The sequence below is a fragment of the Malus sylvestris genome, chromosome 4 (genome assembly GCF_916048215.2).
Source record: "Malus sylvestris chromosome 4, drMalSylv7.2, whole genome shotgun sequence".
Classification (NCBI taxonomy): Eukaryota; Viridiplantae; Streptophyta; class Magnoliopsida; order Rosales; family Rosaceae; genus Malus; species Malus sylvestris.
The window spans coordinates 30,544,888-30,562,694 of NC_062263.1; the positions used below are offsets into that span (position 1 = coordinate 30,544,888).

A 17,807-nucleotide genomic window follows, 5' to 3' on the forward strand; every position below is an offset into this window, starting at 1 on the left:
TTTGACATGTTTAGTAGACAGAGATTCAAAGCCTAAAACAAATACAGAAGAAACCACCATGAGAAGCAAACATTATATCGACCGACGAAAATGGTAAAAGTAGAGCCAAATACACAACTCTTGCAGTTACAGGTACTTAAGTTTACAGATAACTTGAGACTTCCGAGACTAAAACGCACTACGGGCAGAGGATATGAAACCTTACAGTTTGTAGCTTGTGGGAAGCACAAACTTTGGATCAAAACGTTTTCTGGCATCTGCAGCTTACAAAAGCTAAACCAATACACACGATCTAATGATCTACTAATTAATGCCCTTAATGTGACATCAAAACGGAAACAGACAACACAAAATCTACAAGTACAAGCCGCCAGCAATTCACGAGTCCAGTTTAACTCCGATGATGGACATGAGAAAGCGAAGTTTGTGATTAACTTGTTCGAGATCAGGAGGGTCACTAAATGATATCGTCGGGAGTTCCACACCGGTGAAGAGGTAAAGAGCCTTCAGTTCCTCTATGCATGTTGCATGGGGTGTGCCCTTGTATCCGACTATACTTCGCATAGCACCGATCTTCTCCCTTATTTTAGCATCATCGTACAGTACCTGAAGATGCAGCGAGTGAAGCAACTCAGCTATCGGTCACATTAAATAATTGAAACACTTTGCAACTTTAAATACACTTATTCGATCAGCAGGCTTCTATCACCAGTTTGTGTTTCCCTCTAAATGAGATTATTATTTAAGCACATAGAACATGAAACAAACTCTAACCCCATTTGGTTGCATGTTGAAATCCTTTCCGGATGACATCCCAGAATCTGTAGATTCATGTGCAATGCCTGAAACGGGAAGCTCTGTAGCTTCATCACCCACATTACCTGAAGGTCCTCCAAAAGTATGAGTTAGTACTAGAATTACTGAACTGGGAACAAATTATTTGCAAGGGAAAGAAACTACAGTGTATAAAATTACTGTGATGATCGTTTTAAAAACTTACCTTCGGAAGTTTCACAAGAAGCACACCAGTCTTGCTGACCAGAAACATTTTTGTCATTGAACAAATGAAGCCCGCCTGCATCTGAAATTGAGGATACCACAGTTTCCTTCTCTTTAATCAACTGAAAATCTACGTCACTGATGGTATCCTCGGTTCTCCTTCCTTGCTGTACTGGTTCCTCTCTGATTATCACGGGCTTTTGCTCGTCTTCCACAATGCTGCTCACCACAGGTTTCATATTTCTCTTATCTGCCATTTTCTTTTCTTCCTCTAAAACATCGTTAACATTCTTGGTTTCCCCTATTGGCTTCTCCACTTCTAATTTTTTCTCAGCATTCTTGCTTTCCGAAACACTCCCAATATCTCTAGTTGGGTTGACATCCTTGGAAACAGTCGTTGCATCGTTCACATATCTCATTTCTTGGAATCCTTGCATAGCTTCACATTCATCTGGAACTTCCCCAACTCCACCTTCCATGGTACTAGTTGGTTCTTGTGATCCAATATCAGCAATTCTAGCTTCAACTAGTATCTCAATGTCTTCAGCATGTGAACCAATTTTTTGATTTCTTACCTCCCCACCTCCTTCAGTTTCTCCCACATACTGCTTGTTCATCTCCACTGCATTATCAGCGTTGCCTTCATCCCTAATTTTTTCTAACATTCCCCTCGTCTCTTCCACCAACTCTTCCTCTTCTACAATATCACTTACTCTTTCTTGACCCTCGCTCTCTTCGATTACTACGCTAGTCACTTCAATCCGTGCCACTCCCATTTGATCATCAGTTTCATCACCCTCAAGCACATTCAACACCAATCCACACACCTCATCGACTTGATTCTCATCGAGTACAGAATCATCCTTAAAATCATCAGTCAATCCTTCAAATTTCACCTCGTAAATACTATCCAATATTAGCTTTTCCTCCTTGTTCGTAGACTCATCAACATCCTCCTGATATCCATTTTCTTCTACAATTTCATCCGCATCTTCAGTTACATTTCCTTGTGAATCCTCTGCAATAATGGCATCATTTTCCTCATCTACAAATTCTACTCTCATCTCGCCACCTTCAAGTCTATCCCTCCAATCCCACCCTTCTTCCTTTTCGATGTCAGTCTTCCCTCCTACCCATGTGTCCTGTTCCCATTCCTCATCTTGCTCGAATTCTTCGTTATTCGACATTAACGTTCCATTATTTTCCGACAAAAGAGGAGGTTCACCATAAGGGAGCAACTTGCTCATGATCTTCTCAGTGCAAGCATAACTTGCCAAGACAACACCGGATGGAACAGAAACGGCAAACCCAATTGCGGAAATAACCACAAGCGGCGGAAGAACAATTGGGGCAGAAGAAATTACCATACCAGTCACCAGAATTTTCAACCCAAGTCCCCATCCTTTGTTCAAGATCCACCTCACCTTCCCATAGTTAGCTTCAGGGCAGTCTTCTTCTAGCTCGGACTCCCCACTTGGATCCTCCATCCTATGAATATATATATACATGTAGCAACCAAATTATTGCCAGTTAATGAATTGAATTTTGGATTTCGACGAGGTAAATAAACTTGGAATTTTAATAAAACGTCGGAATTTCTAAATTGAAATACATCAATCCCCTTATTCACGTTTGAGGGCAAACGACAATGGATTTTAATAGAAATTATGTAACAATACAATCTTCAAATAGGGTATCCTGGATAAACCTTATTCACTTGAATTGCTTGGAAATTGATTGGAAAAAGCGAAAAATTAATTTAAAGAAGAAATTTCTAGGCATCATATAGCAAGCAATCGAACAAAATAACACTATCCCAAGTAATGAAAAATAAATAGAAACAAACATGATAAATTAATCCATTAATCTGGAATTTAGTTTTCCCCTAGCAAGACATATTCAAGAACCTCAGCAAATTAACTAAAATAATCTTAAACGTAAGGTCTAATTACCTGATCGATCTGTGCGAGCTGCTACTTTGCTTGACTTGGTTTCATGGTAAATCCAGGTAACGGTAAATTTAAATCTATAGGAATTTTATAATTACCACCACAAAGCTCTTCGGCTGAAGGGAAAGCATAGGAGGAACCCTAATAAAAATAACTCGTAGTCGATGGAGAGGAAGGGTTTAAAGCAGACGGCGGATGAAGTCTGCATGCGACACGCGTTGATAAAAGTCTGCATGCGACATGCAGACGGATAGGATCGTATAATTGTCCTCAACGTGGCTGCAGAAAGCACAGCCACCTGCACCTCCGCCTCTGACTAGGCAAAAAATACCCCCACAGAACAGTTAACTCCTTCCATATAATATGTTAGGACGAATCGGTATGTCACTTAAATTTCTGAAACTGTTCGGTCCTGTAATGCCCTTAGTTTTGTCTCTGTTTTGAGAATTGCTTATATCACAAGCACCTATTGAAGACTGTTTCTACTACGAATATGTAGAAATATTACTAAAAATTTAACTATTTAAGAAGAAGAAGCACGTAATAAGTACTTCATACAACCCTTTTTATGGTCCGGAATACTTAAATTTTTTCGTACTAAAAACAAGCCAATCGTGAGGAACCTTTTTATTGGGTTTTTTGGTTGCACGGTTTTGGAGACTACCAAAGATGATTTTACAACGAGAACTGCTTCTACGTTTTTCTGTTATACGCAGTTTTTTTTCTTTTTCCAAACATGATCTGCTATATGCAGTCGGAAGCATGTTTAATTATTATAAAATAATTTTAACATTTACAAAAACAGTTTCAAACAAGTTCTAAAATTGAATCATTTGGAAGTACTTTTAAAATGACTGAAAGTGCTTTTGGTTATTTTTTTAAAAAAATTAGTAAAAGTGCAAGTGAATCTTGAAAAAATACTTGAAGTGCATCCTGCATGAAGCACATAATGGTGCTTCTTGTACGAAGCATTTCAAGTGCTTTTGAATTACAAAAATATTTTCATTAAAAGTACTTTCAAACGAGGAAAGGCATACCACTTAGACTCAAGGCCATGGCTAGTATTGGGCTTTGGTTGCACAGTTTTGGAAACAATATGTAGGCCCATGATAATCATTTTGGCGACAGGCCCATGATTGTCATTATTTTTTTTGCGCTTGGCCTTACTTAAGTATGTATTAATTGATTTTAAAAGGTTTTGATGAAGTTTAGTTGATAGGAGAAATTTCACATAAAACTTTGATTCCTCGAAATTCAACGAATGTTAAAATACAAAGTAAAAAGTATCCGACTCTCTCGATCCCTCAACTTTTAAAGTTTTTTAAAATTAATTCTTAATTAGAAACACTTAATGTTATAAATTTCTTTAAAACTATACTTGAATATATCCGAATTTTTAACAATTTCGATGAACTATCTCAAATTTCTAATCTAATACACTTTAAACTTCAAAAAATTATTTCAAACTTAAATAACATACTTTTAAATTTATTAAAAAAAAATCTCTCAAAATCCCAACCAAACACAATTACAGACAAAAAGACATAAATATTTATCTTTTCGTTTTATTTCGCGGGGACCAGGTTCCAAGTTCCAAGTTCCAAGTTCCAAGTTCCAACTGAGAGCAAATAACGCATCCGCAACACAAGCGATAGCTGCTACACACAGTCGCACCAAAACCCTAAAAAGCTTCCTCTTCACCTCCGTCGCACTGCTGCGCGAGGCCCTCTCAAATATCCGGCTTCTTCGATATAAACATGGCGGACGTCATGACGTACAATGACATAGAGGCGACGGCGGCCCGAATCGGAATCGACCTCTCGCAGCTCGACCTCGATTCCATCCGCCTCCCTGCCGGCGAAGACTTTGGCATTATCAGGTAATCCTAGCTCCGAACCAAACCCTGACTTTCCAGAAAATTGATAGCAAGATTTGTTCTTTTCCAAACCCTATCGTGGTTCCATAAGTTTGATAACGGAAGTTCGTTTTTTTTGGAATTTATTAATTTTGTGTTTTTGCTCTGTAGAAGCATGATTTGAGTTTTTTTTTTAATTAATTAAATGGTTGGTTTTTATGGTTGCGTAGTGATGATGAGGATATATACAATGTGGACAATTCGGAGTTGGACGCAGGGTTTGGCAACATAATTGTTGTTGATAACCTCCCTGTTGTTCCTTTGGAAAAGTTTGAGAAGCTCGAAAACGTCATTCGTAAAATCTATAGCCAGATTGGTGTGATAAAAGACGACGGCTTTTGGATGCCTCTTGACCCCGAAACCAATAAAACCTTGGGGTATTGCTTCCTTGAGTTTAATACTCCTCAGGTATCTTTTCTCTCATAAATGGCAAATTGTGTGTATATTGTGTTTCCAATGAAAATTCGCAGATTGATAGATACGCGTAATGAATAATCATCACTTGGGTCCCAAACTATGTCTCTGTGTGCGAACGATTGATATGTAACCTTGCATTGTTGTGATTGTAGGAAGCTGAGCTTGCCAAAGAGAGGACTCATGGATACAAGCTGGATCGATCACATATTTTTGTTGTCAACATTTTTAACGACTTTGATCGGTTCATGAGTGTTCCGGATCAATGGGCCCCTCCAGAAAGTAAACCGTATACACCAGGGGTAATTATGCTCTAATCAATCAAATTTTTGGACATCATGAATTGGAAATAAGCTCTGGTATTTATTATGTTATCTTCTTGGGCATCATTACAGGAAAACCTTCAACAGTGGCTAACCGACGAAAAGGCCAGGGACCAACTGGTCATTCGTTATGGTGCGGACACGGAAGTGCTATGGAACGATGCAAGGCACCTGAAGCCGGAACCGTTCTACAAACGCACTGTAAGTGGATGTCTATTCCCCTTTACACATTGTTAATGTTTTCTCTCTAAACGGTCACCTTCTCTTATATTGGATACTTCAACCGAGAATAATCATATGTATTATCTGTTACAGTTCTGGACTGAGAGCTTCGTGCAGTGGTCCCCTCTGGGGACTTACCTGGCCACCGTTCATAGGCAGGGTGCTGCAGTCTGGGGAGGCGCCTCTACGTTCAATCGTCTGATGCGTTATGCTCATTCCCAGGTTATTTTTGGTTTTTGGTTTCAATTTTAGGGGGTATCTGTATTTGTTTTCTCTCTCGGTCCTTACCTCTAACTGTCAACTGCAGGTTCGACTGATTGATTTCTCACCTGGTGAGAAATACTTGGTGACATACAGCAGCCATGAACCAAGCAATCCTCGTGATGCAAATGTGAGTGAGATTCAATACTTTTTGTGATTTTTCTTTTGCCTTGTTTATGCTTCTAATGTGAAATTATTTTACAGAGGGTCGTGATAAACATTTTTGATGTGAGGACCGGAAAGGTAATGAGAGATTTTAAAGGAAGCCCAGATGATTTTGCTATTGGAGGAGCTGGAGGTGTTGCTGGGGTGTCTTGGCCTGTTTTCAAGTAAGTTTATATGATGCAAATGTGAAATTGAGTGTTTTGAGTGTTAACTGTATTTTAATGGTTTACCTTTCTTTTAATATTTGCAGATGGGCCGGGGGAAAAGATGACAAGTACTTTGCCAGGATGGGAAAAAATGTTATTTCTGTATACGAGACGGAAACATTTTCTCTTGTAGACAAAAAGTCAATGAAGGTGGAAAATGTCATGGACTTCAGTTGGTCACCAACTGATCCGATTCTTGCACTATTTGTTCCAGAACTGGGTGGTGGCAACCAGCCTGCTAGGGTGTGTATCTTGTTCCATTTTACTTTCTGTTTTCCTAGATCTGGTCTTTTCCTCTTCCCCTTTTCTGTATTTCACTGTAGGGTAGTTAAACTAATACTTCGCTGATACAAATAGGTGAGTCTTGTTCAAATCCCTGCTAAGGAGGAGTTGAGGCAGAAGAATCTTTTCAGCGTCAGCGATTGCAAAATGTATTGGCAGAGCAATGGGGAGTATCTAGCTGTTAAAGTCGACCGCTACACCAAAACAAAGAAAAGCACATACACTGGATTTGAGCTTTTCAGAATCAAGGAGCGGGACATTCCTATCGAAGTCTTGGAATTGGAGAATAAGAATGACAAAATTATTGCATTCGCTTGGGAGCCTAAGGGCCACCGGTTCGCAGTAATTCATTGTGATAACACGAACGCGAATAACAACCCAAGGCCCGACATAAGTTTCTACTCCATGCGAAGTGCTCACAATACTGGCCGTGTTTCAAAGCTCACTACTCTCAAGGGAAAGCAGGCAAATGCCCTTTACTGGTCACCTACCGGCCGCTTCATCATTCTGGCAGGATTGAAAGGTTTTAATGGGCAGCTAGAGTTTTACAATGTAGATGAGCTGGAAACCATGGCCACCGCTGAACATTTCATGGCGACGGATATCGAATGGGATCCAACCGGAAGGTATAATTTTGGATATCTTACTTGTCAGTTGGTTTCTTACTTGCGTCTTGATTTTGACATGCTAGTTTTGTCTTTCAGATACGTAGCTACTACAGTGACCTCAGTCCATGAGATGGAGAACGGCTTCAACATCTGGACATTCAATGGCAAGCTACTTTATCGGACACTAAAGGATCATTTCTTTCAGGTAATGCCATTATAGAGGAGGCACTGAATCTTATTCGCATGCTCTATATTCTGACATATTACTCAATTTTTAAAAACTTTAATCATCTCTATTACAATTTGCATCAAGGTTCTTACAACAGAAAAAGAAATGAAGGAATTGGGTATAAAATAATTTAGTTTACAAATTCTTTTTTCTCATTGTAACGTCGTAGTGTTGTATGCAATGAAGTTTGTGATGAGAGATTTGGAAGTACCAGATCCCTTTGTGACAAAATATAAATTCTAGTTGTAATAGATTCATGCTCTAACTGTGTACCCGTTTGTTGTAGTTCTTATGGCGCCCAAGGCCACCATCATTCTTGACTCCTGAGAAAGAGGAGGAGATTGCAAAGAACTTGAAGAAGTACAGCAAGAAGTACGAGGCAGAGGACCAGGATGTTTCAATCTTCTTGAGCGAGCAGGATCGCGAGAAAAGAAGAATGTTGAAGGAGGAATGGGAGAAGTGGGTGGCTCAGTGGAAGCAGAAGCACGAAGAAGAGAAAGAGGTGAGGAAAAATCTTAGGGACGGAGAAGCAAGTGATGAGGAAGAGGAGTACGAGGCTAAAGCTATTGAGGTCGAAGAGGTGATAAACCAGGTAGAGGAGGTCGTTGCTTTCGAAGAATGAGTGGTGTTCTGATTATAATTTTGGAGCTTATGAATCTAGATCTTGTCTTTTGAACACTGTATGAGTACTTAATACATCTTTAGATTATGCTTTAGAGCCTTTGGATGAATTTTGATCTTCATCCATGTTCCGTTTTTTGTTTCTGAACTAATGTGTTGACCAAAAGCGTTATAATTTGTTTCGAACACTGTATAATATGTCTTGCGAGTGATGAATTTAGCTAAAAACCGTAACAAAATTGATGGGTGATATGTTGACATGAATTGGAAGTTTATGGGCGGTCGAACCCAAATTAAAAGTTTAGATACCTGATGCGTCATTTATTTGAGTATTTATACATTTGGAGAGTGTTACACATTCAAAAGCAAGTATTGTAATCTTACTGGGGTGAGGAATTAACCTTGTCAGATTCTACCATCTCTCTTACTTTAGATATTAATTTAGGGTTGTAATCCAATATCATATCTCTTACATTATATATTACCTTATTAGAGTTGTAATCCTATTGAAATAAAGAATTAACCTTTCCTGTTAGTATAAATAAATGCACAATGAGATAGGAAAACACATCTCAAAATTCACCAAATTCGTTGTTTCTCTATGTTTGCCGCACCTTTCTATTCTCTCTACAATTCATCAGTTAAATCAGGCCTACAACAGCAGGTGCAATCCAAGATCAACCATACGACACCACTGTTTTTAAGTTTCTCATTGCTCAAAGACGTCGTCACAAAACGTTGCTGAATTTTTTTCATACGAACAAGTTATCAAAGCGCAAAAAATAAACTTTATACAATCGAGTTATCGAAGCACAAAGGGATGGTTTCTATATACGCGTCAAACTGTGATAGGTTTAATCTCGAGCAATAGCACGGGTCTACCGGAGCCCCGGGTAAACGACCCAGGAGTCTTTCGCACGTGCACGGGCGCACCACTACCGCCACTCAAACCGAAAGCTTCTTACGCTTCTCCTCCTTCGTCTTCCTTCCCCTCGTCGTCGGGACACCCAAAAATCAAAACTTTCTCCGTCGAGTTTATTCGGACAAGTAATCCTGTACAGCGAGACGATGAAGATTGTTCGGAAGGACTATATTCCCGGCGGACCCGGCAGCGTTAAGGTAACTTATGATTGATTACTTCATAATTGTTACTGTTAATACAGTGATTCGTTTTCGCTGGTTTTGGTGTAAATCTGTAATTTTGATTTGAATTTTGGGTGAATTTTGAATTGGTGGGTGTGTCAGATGATACCGCTGGATTCCGATGATTTGTGGTATGCTTATAATTTGATTGCTCCGGGAGACACAGTCATGGCTGTCACTGTTAGGTAAAACCCTTTTTTTTTTTCCTTAACATTCTGATTTACTGATTAATTGTAGTTCTAATGTTTATTTACTTGTTACAAATCCAGCTGAATTCAAATTTAATAATTTAATTGGAGGAATTTGAACTTAATTATTAGCTGCATTTAATTTGTTTCTAAAAAAACTTTCATTGTTTTTTTTTTTATTCGCTCGAAATTTTTTTCAAGGAGTAAGCTTGAGTGAAAACATTAGTGTATTTGTACTTGTGATAACATTGTCTGAGAAATTGTAGGAAGAAAGGACAAGTTTTACTTTGCAATCAGTGCAAGTCGAATGTTTCTATAATTCTGAGTGTATTTTTTCTTATATTCGGAGATGGTATACGAATTCTTTTTTATTAAGATGTGCTCGGGAACCAGTTTGATTGGTCAACATGCATCCAGTGGCAATTTTCATGACAACCGTATGCATTGTGTAATAGGAAAGTTCTGAGAGAAGCGGCTGCTGGTGGAAGAGATTCAGAGCGCGTGAAGCTGAAGTTAGAAATCAAAGTCGAAGAGGTATGGAGAAAAAATTTGCTCTAATTATGCTTTTTGTTCGGTGTTATGTTCTTATTTTGTATGTTCCTTTTAGGTTGCTGATTATGACAAAGTAGGAGCTGTCTTGCGTATACGTGGGAAGAATATCCTGGAGAATGAACATGTAAAGGTGAATGTCGTCTTAAATTGAATTTAATACTGATCAATTGGGAATTTTCAAGTTCTGCTCTAAGCTTCTCATCTTCCTAATGTAGATAGGAGCATTTCACACTTTGGAGCTTGAGCTGCACCGACCTTTTGTGTTAAGAAAGGTATGATTTTTGTTGATCTGCATAAGTTTATAACAATCCATATTTATTTTTCTGTTGAATCTTTTGAGTTTCATGTGATATAAACCTGTTATGCAATGCATTGACTTGTGTCATGCTATGTTATATGTTTTATAGGATGTCTGGGACTCATTGGCCTTGCACGAACTCCGTCAAGCTTCCGGTATATACTCTATTTTGCCCCCCAGCCTCCTCCGTTTTCCCCTGTTTATATATATTAAGATAAATAAATAAACTCTTTAGATTCTTAAATTAATGTTACTCCTCTTTCTTGTGATATTGACCAATTTCTCTTTGAAATGGTATAATGCATAACCTCCTCCTTTATTATAGGGATAGAGATTGATGTTTAGGTCTAATACTTACTTGATGCTCCTGTTTCTACGATTTTCAGATCCTGGTGCAAGTGCTGATCTAGCTGTAATTTTAATGCAAGAAGGATTAGCACATATTCTCCTTATTGGTAAAAGGTGTGCCTTACTTCATTCCCAACATGATTCGTTTAAACGGTGACGAGTGATGGTGATGGTGCGGACCCATTGTCCATCCCTATACATTACTCTTGTAGTTATTATTTTCCCCTCTTTTCTGGTAGTTATTTGCATTAGGATCTTGGTTATATCCTTAAAATGTGTGTTAGGAAAACTGCTTGACAGATTGGTTAAAGTCTCTTCTTTATGAAATTGTGGATTTTGAAAATATCACTCAAAAAAGCTCAAAAGCCAAGATTGTGCATATGCACACTGTTATCCTGCATTACTTACCATGAACCTGAAATTATGACCTTATGAGACTAATGCTCTTGCAACTATTTCTATCAGTATGACAATTACTCGTTCACGAATAGAAACTTCAATTCCTCGCAAGCACGGACCTGGGATTGCAGGTTATGAATCGGTACGTTTTTCTTTTAGAATTTTTTTTTTTCTGAAATCAAGTTTTCTGTAATTATTGCATTACTAATATCTTTCCATCTTTTACAGGCTTTGAATAAATTCTTTGAGAATGTGTTACAGGTAATTTCAAATTGAGTTTTTCCCAGAAGCTCCTCACACAAACATAGCTTGCATCTAATGAGGCAGGTTTCTGTATGTGATAGGCTTTCTTGAAGCACGTTGATTTCAGTGTTGTTCGGTGTGCTGTGATTGCAAGTCCAGGTTTCACAAAGGTGTGATATGACTCTGTATGAGCCTTTGAAACTCATTAGTGTGAAATTGTGAATTTCCTTCAGGCCTTATTTTACTAGTGGACTAGCACTACATATAGAGCTTTCTTCTAAAATTAGTTACTTGTGGAATCAATCTTTACCTTTTTTTAAGAACTGACTTTTATGTAAATAGTAAAACAATTTATTTGATATTAATATGCGTTCTTATCTGCTTCAGGATCAATTTCATCGTCACCTATTATTGGAGGCAGAAAGAAAACAGCTGAGAAATATTATTGAGAACAAGTCACGGATAATTCTTGTGCACACAAGCTCAGGTTACAAGTATGGTCACATACTCAAACTACTACCATATTTATGTTGTAAATGTTCTGGATTCCTTGTTCCTGTATCATTTTCATTTTTCAGTCTTCATTTTCCATTGCTGGAGTTGGGGCTACTGGGGTTACTTTTTAGCAATGAGCTGTGAACACATCATGTTTATAACTTTGTATTTTATAGGGTGATGGGATTTACCAGTTCATACATCCAGTACATGTGATACTAATTTACTCTTTATTATTTAATCTTGCTCCTGACTTGAGAATCAATACACTATTTCAGTGATTGTCTATGCTTTTCAATCTTAATTTACACGTGTGTGGATTTTATCTTCTTGCAATGACAGGCATAGCTTAAGGGAGGTTCTGGATGCTCCAAATGTTATGATTATGATAAAAGATACTCAAGCAGCACAAGAGGTACAACACCCAACTTGGTTAATATTCGTAACTCCATAATTGTCATTGCTAAAATAAAGAAAAATAACATTGTATTGGGCCCTTTCTTCTTCAGGTTCGAGTTCTGCAAGATTTCTTCGGCATGCTTTCAAATGTCAGGTTCTAAACTGAAATATGTTTTGCTTTAATTTAAAGTTATACTTAGATGCCAACTTACCATCCTTTGGAACAATGATTGGAGGCTTGTTCTTGATAAGCATTTATACTAAGTCATTGATAGTTGAAGACCAAAAAATGTGGGTTGTACCTCTTAGCGAGCATTGAAGTTTGATTGATTTCATGATATCTAAGAAATCACTTAATACAAGGTCTTGCAAAGGGATTTGTGTATAGGTAGGTAGGTAAATACAAAAGAAGCTTTGAACATATCTGGTCATAGTAAGAAAACTAAGATAGGATGGAGAGTAACAGCCGCAAATGAGTTAAAAGGCAGCTGCAATTCAGTAGTTACTCCCTCCACCCTAAAAGTTAATATAAGTTGTCAATTAGTCTGTCGGAGGAATAAAATCTCTGTAATTTTTACTCGTATTCTCAAGCTTTTAGCATAGTTATTGAATTATTGTTGTCGTGCAGGATCCAGATCGTGCATGCTATGGACCGAAGCATGTTGAAGTTGCTCATGAACGAATGGCTATCCAAACCCTTTTGATAACAGATGAACTCTTCAGGTTAGTTTAATTGTCTCTTCTTTACTATCAATGAACTGGTCCAAAAGATCCTTTTATTATAGGAGAAATGTAGTTTAAAGGCTGTAACAATAAGAATTTCTCGATGGACAGGAATGCCGATGTTGTAGCGAGGCAAAGGTATGCCAATCTGGTGAAATCGGTGAAGGATTCAGGGGGCACTGTTCATATCTTTTCTTCTTTGCATGTTTCAGGAGAACGTAAGTATTTGCATCGTTCGTACCAATGCTGCTTTAAGTATCTGACACTTTTTATAAAAAAAAATTCTGAACCAAACTTTCTAATCATCTTATCATATGAACAGAACTGGCACAAATAACTGGCATTGCTGCAATCCTTCGTTTCCCTCTACCCGACCTGGACGATATAGAGATGTAACGGAACAAGCGATCTGTTGGAAATCATCAGGCTTGTGTTGTAACGTATATGTTATAGTTAGCCTTCAATTTGTTACACCTACACAAATAACAGTTGTAACGGGCTTATAGCAATTTCTTGTCATTTTCATTTGTTTGACCACGACTCGTTAAAATGTTACGAGTATTGTTTATATCGTAATACGATAATCATATTGAGTGAAGTATATTTTTGACTTTAATTCGAATACTCCCGGCTCTTTTAATTATCTTTAGGTGCTATGGGTACATGAAAAAACGGGGTGTTCCGAGTTGTGGTTGGTCCGAAAACTTTTGCCACCTCGTGTTACTAATCCATGTACTATGGTTGACACCGAGCATGTTATCATGTTATGAAGTTGTATCGAAATTTCGGAACATCCCGTGGAGACGGCAAATCAATGGAAGTCAAAGGGGTTTGCTATCCAGAAATACAAGAGTAAATTCCATCTCCTAAAACAGGTGATATTTGACCAAGTTGGCTACAAACACAGGTGGTGAAAACAAATGAATGGATAACCTACATTTTTGGAACTTTATAATTTGAGGGGCTATTTTAAGAGGAATTCATCTGTATCCCGAAGAATGAGGGATAAAATTGAATTAGGAGGAGATACAAAGATTGCAGTTTCGTTGTTTCTTTCGTTTCCTCTTTAGAGTAATCCACAAGAACGGAAGTGGTGGTTAGCTTTCTTACGCTCGAATGCCATGAACAAATATCTTAAATTCACAGCATTACTTGGCTAAGAAAGTTAATCACCTCTCCGTAGATTGTTGTTTTTGAGGGGGCTAAAGCATTTGTACGGCTCGAAAGCTATAGTACTTCCCCCCGCTACCACGGCAAAAGTTTGGTGTATTACCAAACCCTTTCTTGAAGAACAAGAAACAAGGAAAAAAGGAGAAAGAAAAATTTGTTTAGATTGTTGAAAAGATGTCGAGAGGGGCTGTCGTGGTTGTAAGCGGGGTACGGCAAAATGACGGTAACATCACCAACTTCGTGTTGGTGAATTGCCTGGTTGCTGCCTGGGCTGGTCTCCTCTTTGGTTATGACTCAGGTTGCCCTCAAGCTCTTATCAACCATATAATTTCCTTTTACATTTTGTACTAACATGTTATCAAAATACATTTTTCACCGCAATCAATACAATGTTGATGTGCATCCGTTCGTTTTGCTTAGAGAATTTCTTTTAAAGAAGAAGGTATTTATGTAATGGTGGAAATGTTTTGCAGGAGGTGTGATTTCGAGGGAAGCTTTTCTGAGGAAGTTTTTTCCATCGGCATTCAAAGAAAGGGAAGCGGACAACGAAAACATGTACTGCAAACCACACAACCATCTGATGATTTTGTTCACCTCTTCTGTCTACATTGCAGCAATGGTATCCGCCCTGGTTGCTTCTCCAATAACCAGGGCCTTCGGTCGAAACATTTCCATGAGCATTAGCGGCGCTACCTACTTGATCGGTGCCATCCTCAGTGCCGCCGCAGTGAACGCTGTAATGCTCATCATCGGTCGCATTTTCCTCGGCATTGGCATTGGTTTCGCCCTTCAGTCGAGTATAATCTTTTTGTCAGAAATGGCGCCGGCTTTTATCAGAGGAGCTCTCAACTTTATACTCCAACTGAATGTGACAATTGGGATTTTAGTGGCGAATTTCGTCAACTATAGCGCCGGACATATAAAAGGTGGATGGGGAGGGAGAGTTTCTTTAGCATCGGCAATTATTCCGGCGCTACTGCTTTTGGTCGGGTCTCTCTTCCTGCCGGACACTCCCAACTCCATGCTTGACAGAGGCCAACCGGCTGACAAGGTAAAGAAACTGTTACGGAAAATTCACGGCACGTCAAATGTGGAGGTGGAGTTCCAAGACCTTGTTTTCGCCACCGCGGCTGCGAAAAAAGTAAACTCGCCCATGAAAAATCTCTTGTTTCATCCCAAGTACAGGCCTTACCTTGTCATGTGCATCTTTATTCCGATTTTCCAACAGCTCGCCGGCATCAACGCCATCACATTCTACGCGCCGACCCTATACAAGAAATTAGGGTTCGGTCACAAGGCCTCACTTATGTCCAGCGCTATAACCGGAGTTGTGAACGTTGTTGCTACGTGTGTTTCTGTCGCGGGTGTGGACACATTCGGACGGAGGCCCTTGTTTCTTGTAGGCGGTGTACAGATGTTTATATGTCAAATGGCGGTGGCAGCAATGATGGCGATCAAGTTTGGAATTTCGGGACATGGGAACATGTCGAAAAGCGAAGCGGATTTTTTGGTGATTTTAATTTGCTTCTACGTAGCAGCATTTGCTTGGTCTTGGGGGCCATTGGGATGGTTAGTACCAAGTGAAATATGCCCATTGGAGGTGAGATCAGCAGCGCAAGCACTGACTGTATCTGTCAACATGTTGTTCATGTTTGGAATTGCTCAATCTTCCCTCACTATGTTCTGCCACCTCAAGTTCGGTCTCTTCTTCCTCTTCGCCGGATTCGTGTTGATCATGACGGTTTTCGTGTTCTTTTTCGTGCCAGAGACGAAGAACTTTCGGATGGAAGACATGGACAGGGTGTGGAGGGAGCATTGGTTCTGGGGGAGGTATATACCCGAGCCGCAGGAGGTTTCTGACTGTGAGATGAATTAATCAAAAGATCATCTCATGTTAATTTTTTGACAAAGTTCTAGGGTGGACTCTAGGTGCAAGTTAAATGTACAAATTTACCATGTGTACTTTCTTTCTTTGTCCATAAATGAACTTGATGAGCATTAGTTTTGGGAGACTTTTTTTATTGGATTGTGCTATCTACGTACCTTTTTTTACTTCTTATACATCCTTTTAATTTCTGACCGTCGGATCGAATGAATTGAAGAATATTAAATAATATAAATTAGGGGTGTGCTATCCACACACCCCAAATTACTTCTCACACATCCTTGTTAATTTCTGTCCCTTGATCTTCTTCAATTCGTCCGATCTGACTGCCGAAAATTAGAAGGGTGTGTGAGAAGTAAAATGGGGTGTGTGGATATCACACCTTATAAATTAAGGGAACTTTAATGAAAAGCACCTGATACTGTTCACTTTAACAAAAAACCACATTTTTACACTAAAAAGTCAATCATGGTACTATTCACTTTACCCTTTATTTTGTCCTTATCATTAAAAACTCAAAGTTTTCAAATCCTTTTCATTAGTTTTCCTATAAATAAGGAGTATGAGAAGTAAAATGGGGTGTGTGGATATCACACCCCTTTTTATTTTTAGGGTGATTTTGTGTCAAATCAATAAAAATTTACAATATTAATAATATATCAACAATATTTATATTAATTATAAATAAGTCAATCATGTATTGTGATACTTAAATGCATTTAAAATTAACAAAAATTACAAAATCTGTTACTACAGCTGACACCCACTTCAATTGACACTCCCTTTTTTCCATAGTTTTTATATCCTGGAATAAGTCAATATGGATCAGCCGTGTCTTTCTTGATTCTATAATTTTTTTATTTATTAAAAGCATAATTATTAGTGTCCATATAATGAATTTTCAAATGACAAGTATATTCCCACATATATTACAAATTATGGATGGGGATCCTCTTCGGATCCTCCTTGTGAGGACAAGATAGATTTTATCTGTTCATCGTACATCATGCGACTAGCTTTCGTTAGGTAATGTTTGTGTTTAGTTTTAAATAAAGAATTCAAAATGGTTTATGATTGCATGATGCACGATAAATAAATAAGATGTGAGAATCCTATCCGAATGGGATCTAAACTCCAAAATACCAATTTACCAAATACTCAATAAATTTATTTTACTTTATTTTCACAGTTTTTTTAATAAAGTAAGCAACACCAAACTAGCGCTAGTAGGGCAGGGGGAATTTGGAAATATAAACATTTTGAGAAGCACCTAATGAAATATAGCCTATGTTTTTCATTTGTTATAAAATTAACCAAAATTGAAATGAAAAAGACTTAATTACCCGTATGTTAAAACTCTCTCCTCCTCCTACCTCTACTGTTCGTCTCCTACGCTCCAAGAGGTTGAAGAAAGAGAAAGCATTCATTTTTGCAGAAGAATCGCCCAAATCCAATCCAACACAACACTTTCTCATTTCCTTGCTCTAAACTGAATTCCTCAAGGGAGGAAGACAATAATAGCAAATATTAGACAATTTAGGAGGTATATTTAATTAAGAATTTGAGAGATTTTAATGAATTTATAAATTTATAGAGTTTTAATTGATTTGTAGACATTTCATATAAAATTTTGATTCAATTATCTTGAATCAGTATTGTGAGCTTTTTGTTAAAATTCTGTTCATTAAAATAATTAAAATCTCTCAAAATTTCAATTGAATATACCCCTTAGATTACGATAGCATGTATTGCTCTTCCCCTTTGACTCGT

At 38.1% G+C, this 17,807-nt stretch overlaps 4 protein-coding genes across 4 annotated transcripts; 3 read left to right on the plus strand and 1 right to left on the minus strand.

Moving 5' to 3' along the window:
* Positions 1-59: 59 nt before the first annotated feature.
* Positions 60-3,141, minus strand: LOC126617790 (uncharacterized). Its single transcript, XM_050285844.1, has 4 exons — positions 2,952-3,141; positions 1,001-2,487; positions 775-881; positions 60-606 (listed from the first exon to the last, which is right to left on the minus strand). The coding sequence occupies exons 2-4, from the start codon at positions 2,484-2,486 to the stop codon at positions 379-381; spliced, it is 1,821 nt and encodes a 606-aa protein (XP_050141801.1). The 5' UTR covers position 2,487; positions 2,952-3,141; the 3' UTR covers positions 60-378.
* Positions 3,142-4,532: 1,391 nt separating this feature from the next.
* On the plus strand, positions 4,533-8,390 carry LOC126618802 (eukaryotic translation initiation factor 3 subunit B-like). The gene is made up of 11 exons (XM_050286973.1): positions 4,533-4,827; positions 5,034-5,271; positions 5,433-5,579; positions 5,673-5,801; positions 5,916-6,044; positions 6,130-6,213; positions 6,288-6,412; positions 6,499-6,697; positions 6,812-7,362; positions 7,441-7,549; positions 7,860-8,390. The coding sequence occupies exons 1-11, from the start codon at positions 4,706-4,708 to the stop codon at positions 8,193-8,195; spliced, it is 2,169 nt and encodes a 722-aa protein (XP_050142930.1). The 5' UTR covers positions 4,533-4,705; the 3' UTR covers positions 8,196-8,390.
* Positions 8,391-8,938: 548 nt separating this feature from the next.
* On the plus strand, positions 8,939-13,598 carry LOC126618804 (protein PELOTA 1-like). The gene is made up of 16 exons (XM_050286975.1): positions 8,939-9,313; positions 9,440-9,522; positions 9,981-10,059; positions 10,133-10,207; positions 10,293-10,349; positions 10,485-10,530; positions 10,762-10,837; positions 11,189-11,264; positions 11,351-11,383; positions 11,467-11,535; positions 11,753-11,859; positions 12,203-12,275; positions 12,370-12,408; positions 12,888-12,982; positions 13,094-13,200; positions 13,305-13,598. Exons 1-16 carry the CDS (start codon positions 9,263-9,265, stop codon positions 13,376-13,378), a joined length of 1,140 nt encoding a protein of 379 aa, XP_050142932.1. The 5' UTR covers positions 8,939-9,262; the 3' UTR covers positions 13,379-13,598.
* A 419-nt stretch (positions 13,599-14,017) lies between these two features.
* LOC126618803 (sugar transport protein 10-like) lies at positions 14,018-16,153 on the plus strand. The gene is made up of 2 exons (XM_050286974.1): positions 14,018-14,450; positions 14,626-16,153. Exons 1-2 carry the CDS (start codon positions 14,327-14,329, stop codon positions 16,026-16,028), a joined length of 1,527 nt encoding a protein of 508 aa, XP_050142931.1. The 5' UTR covers positions 14,018-14,326; the 3' UTR covers positions 16,029-16,153.
* Positions 16,154-17,807: the final 1,654 nt, after the last annotated feature.

Excerpts from the sequence above, each read along its gene's own strand:
- LOC126618803 (XM_050286974.1), top strand. The coding sequence starts at position 14,327 with ATGTCGAGAGGGGCTGTCGTGGTTGTAAGCGGGGTACGGCAAAATGAC. Across the intron at positions 14,451-14,625 it reads CCTCTTTGGTTATGACTCAG|GAGGTGTGATTTCGAGGGAA; the intron begins GTTGCCCTCAAG and ends AATGTTTTGCAG.
- LOC126618802 (XM_050286973.1), top strand. The coding sequence starts at position 4,706 with ATGGCGGACGTCATGACGTACAATGACATAGAGGCGACGGCGGCCCGA. Across the intron at positions 6,413-6,498 it reads GTGTCTTGGCCTGTTTTCAA|ATGGGCCGGGGGAAAAGATG; the intron begins GTAAGTTTATAT and ends TAATATTTGCAG. Across the intron at positions 7,550-7,859 it reads TAAAGGATCATTTCTTTCAG|TTCTTATGGCGCCCAAGGCC; the intron begins GTAATGCCATTA and ends CGTTTGTTGTAG.
- LOC126617790 (XM_050285844.1), bottom strand. The coding sequence starts at position 2,486 with ATGGAGGATCCAAGTGGGGAGTCCGAGCTAGAAGAAGACTGCCCTGAA. Across the intron at positions 882-1,000 it reads TTCTTGTGAAACTTCCGAAG|GTAATGTGGGTGATGAAGCT; the intron begins GTAAGTTTTTAA and ends GAGGACCTTCAG. Across the intron at positions 607-774 it reads TCAACATGCAACCAAATGGG|GTACTGTACGATGATGCTAA; the intron begins GTTAGAGTTTGT and ends CTGCATCTTCAG.
- LOC126618804 (XM_050286975.1), top strand. The coding sequence starts at position 9,263 with ATGAAGATTGTTCGGAAGGACTATATTCCCGGCGGACCCGGCAGCGTT. Across the intron at positions 10,060-10,132 it reads TAGAAATCAAAGTCGAAGAG|GTTGCTGATTATGACAAAGT; the intron begins GTATGGAGAAAA and ends TGTTCCTTTTAG. Across the intron at positions 13,201-13,304 it reads TTTGCATGTTTCAGGAGAAC|AACTGGCACAAATAACTGGC; the intron begins GTAAGTATTTGC and ends TCATATGAACAG.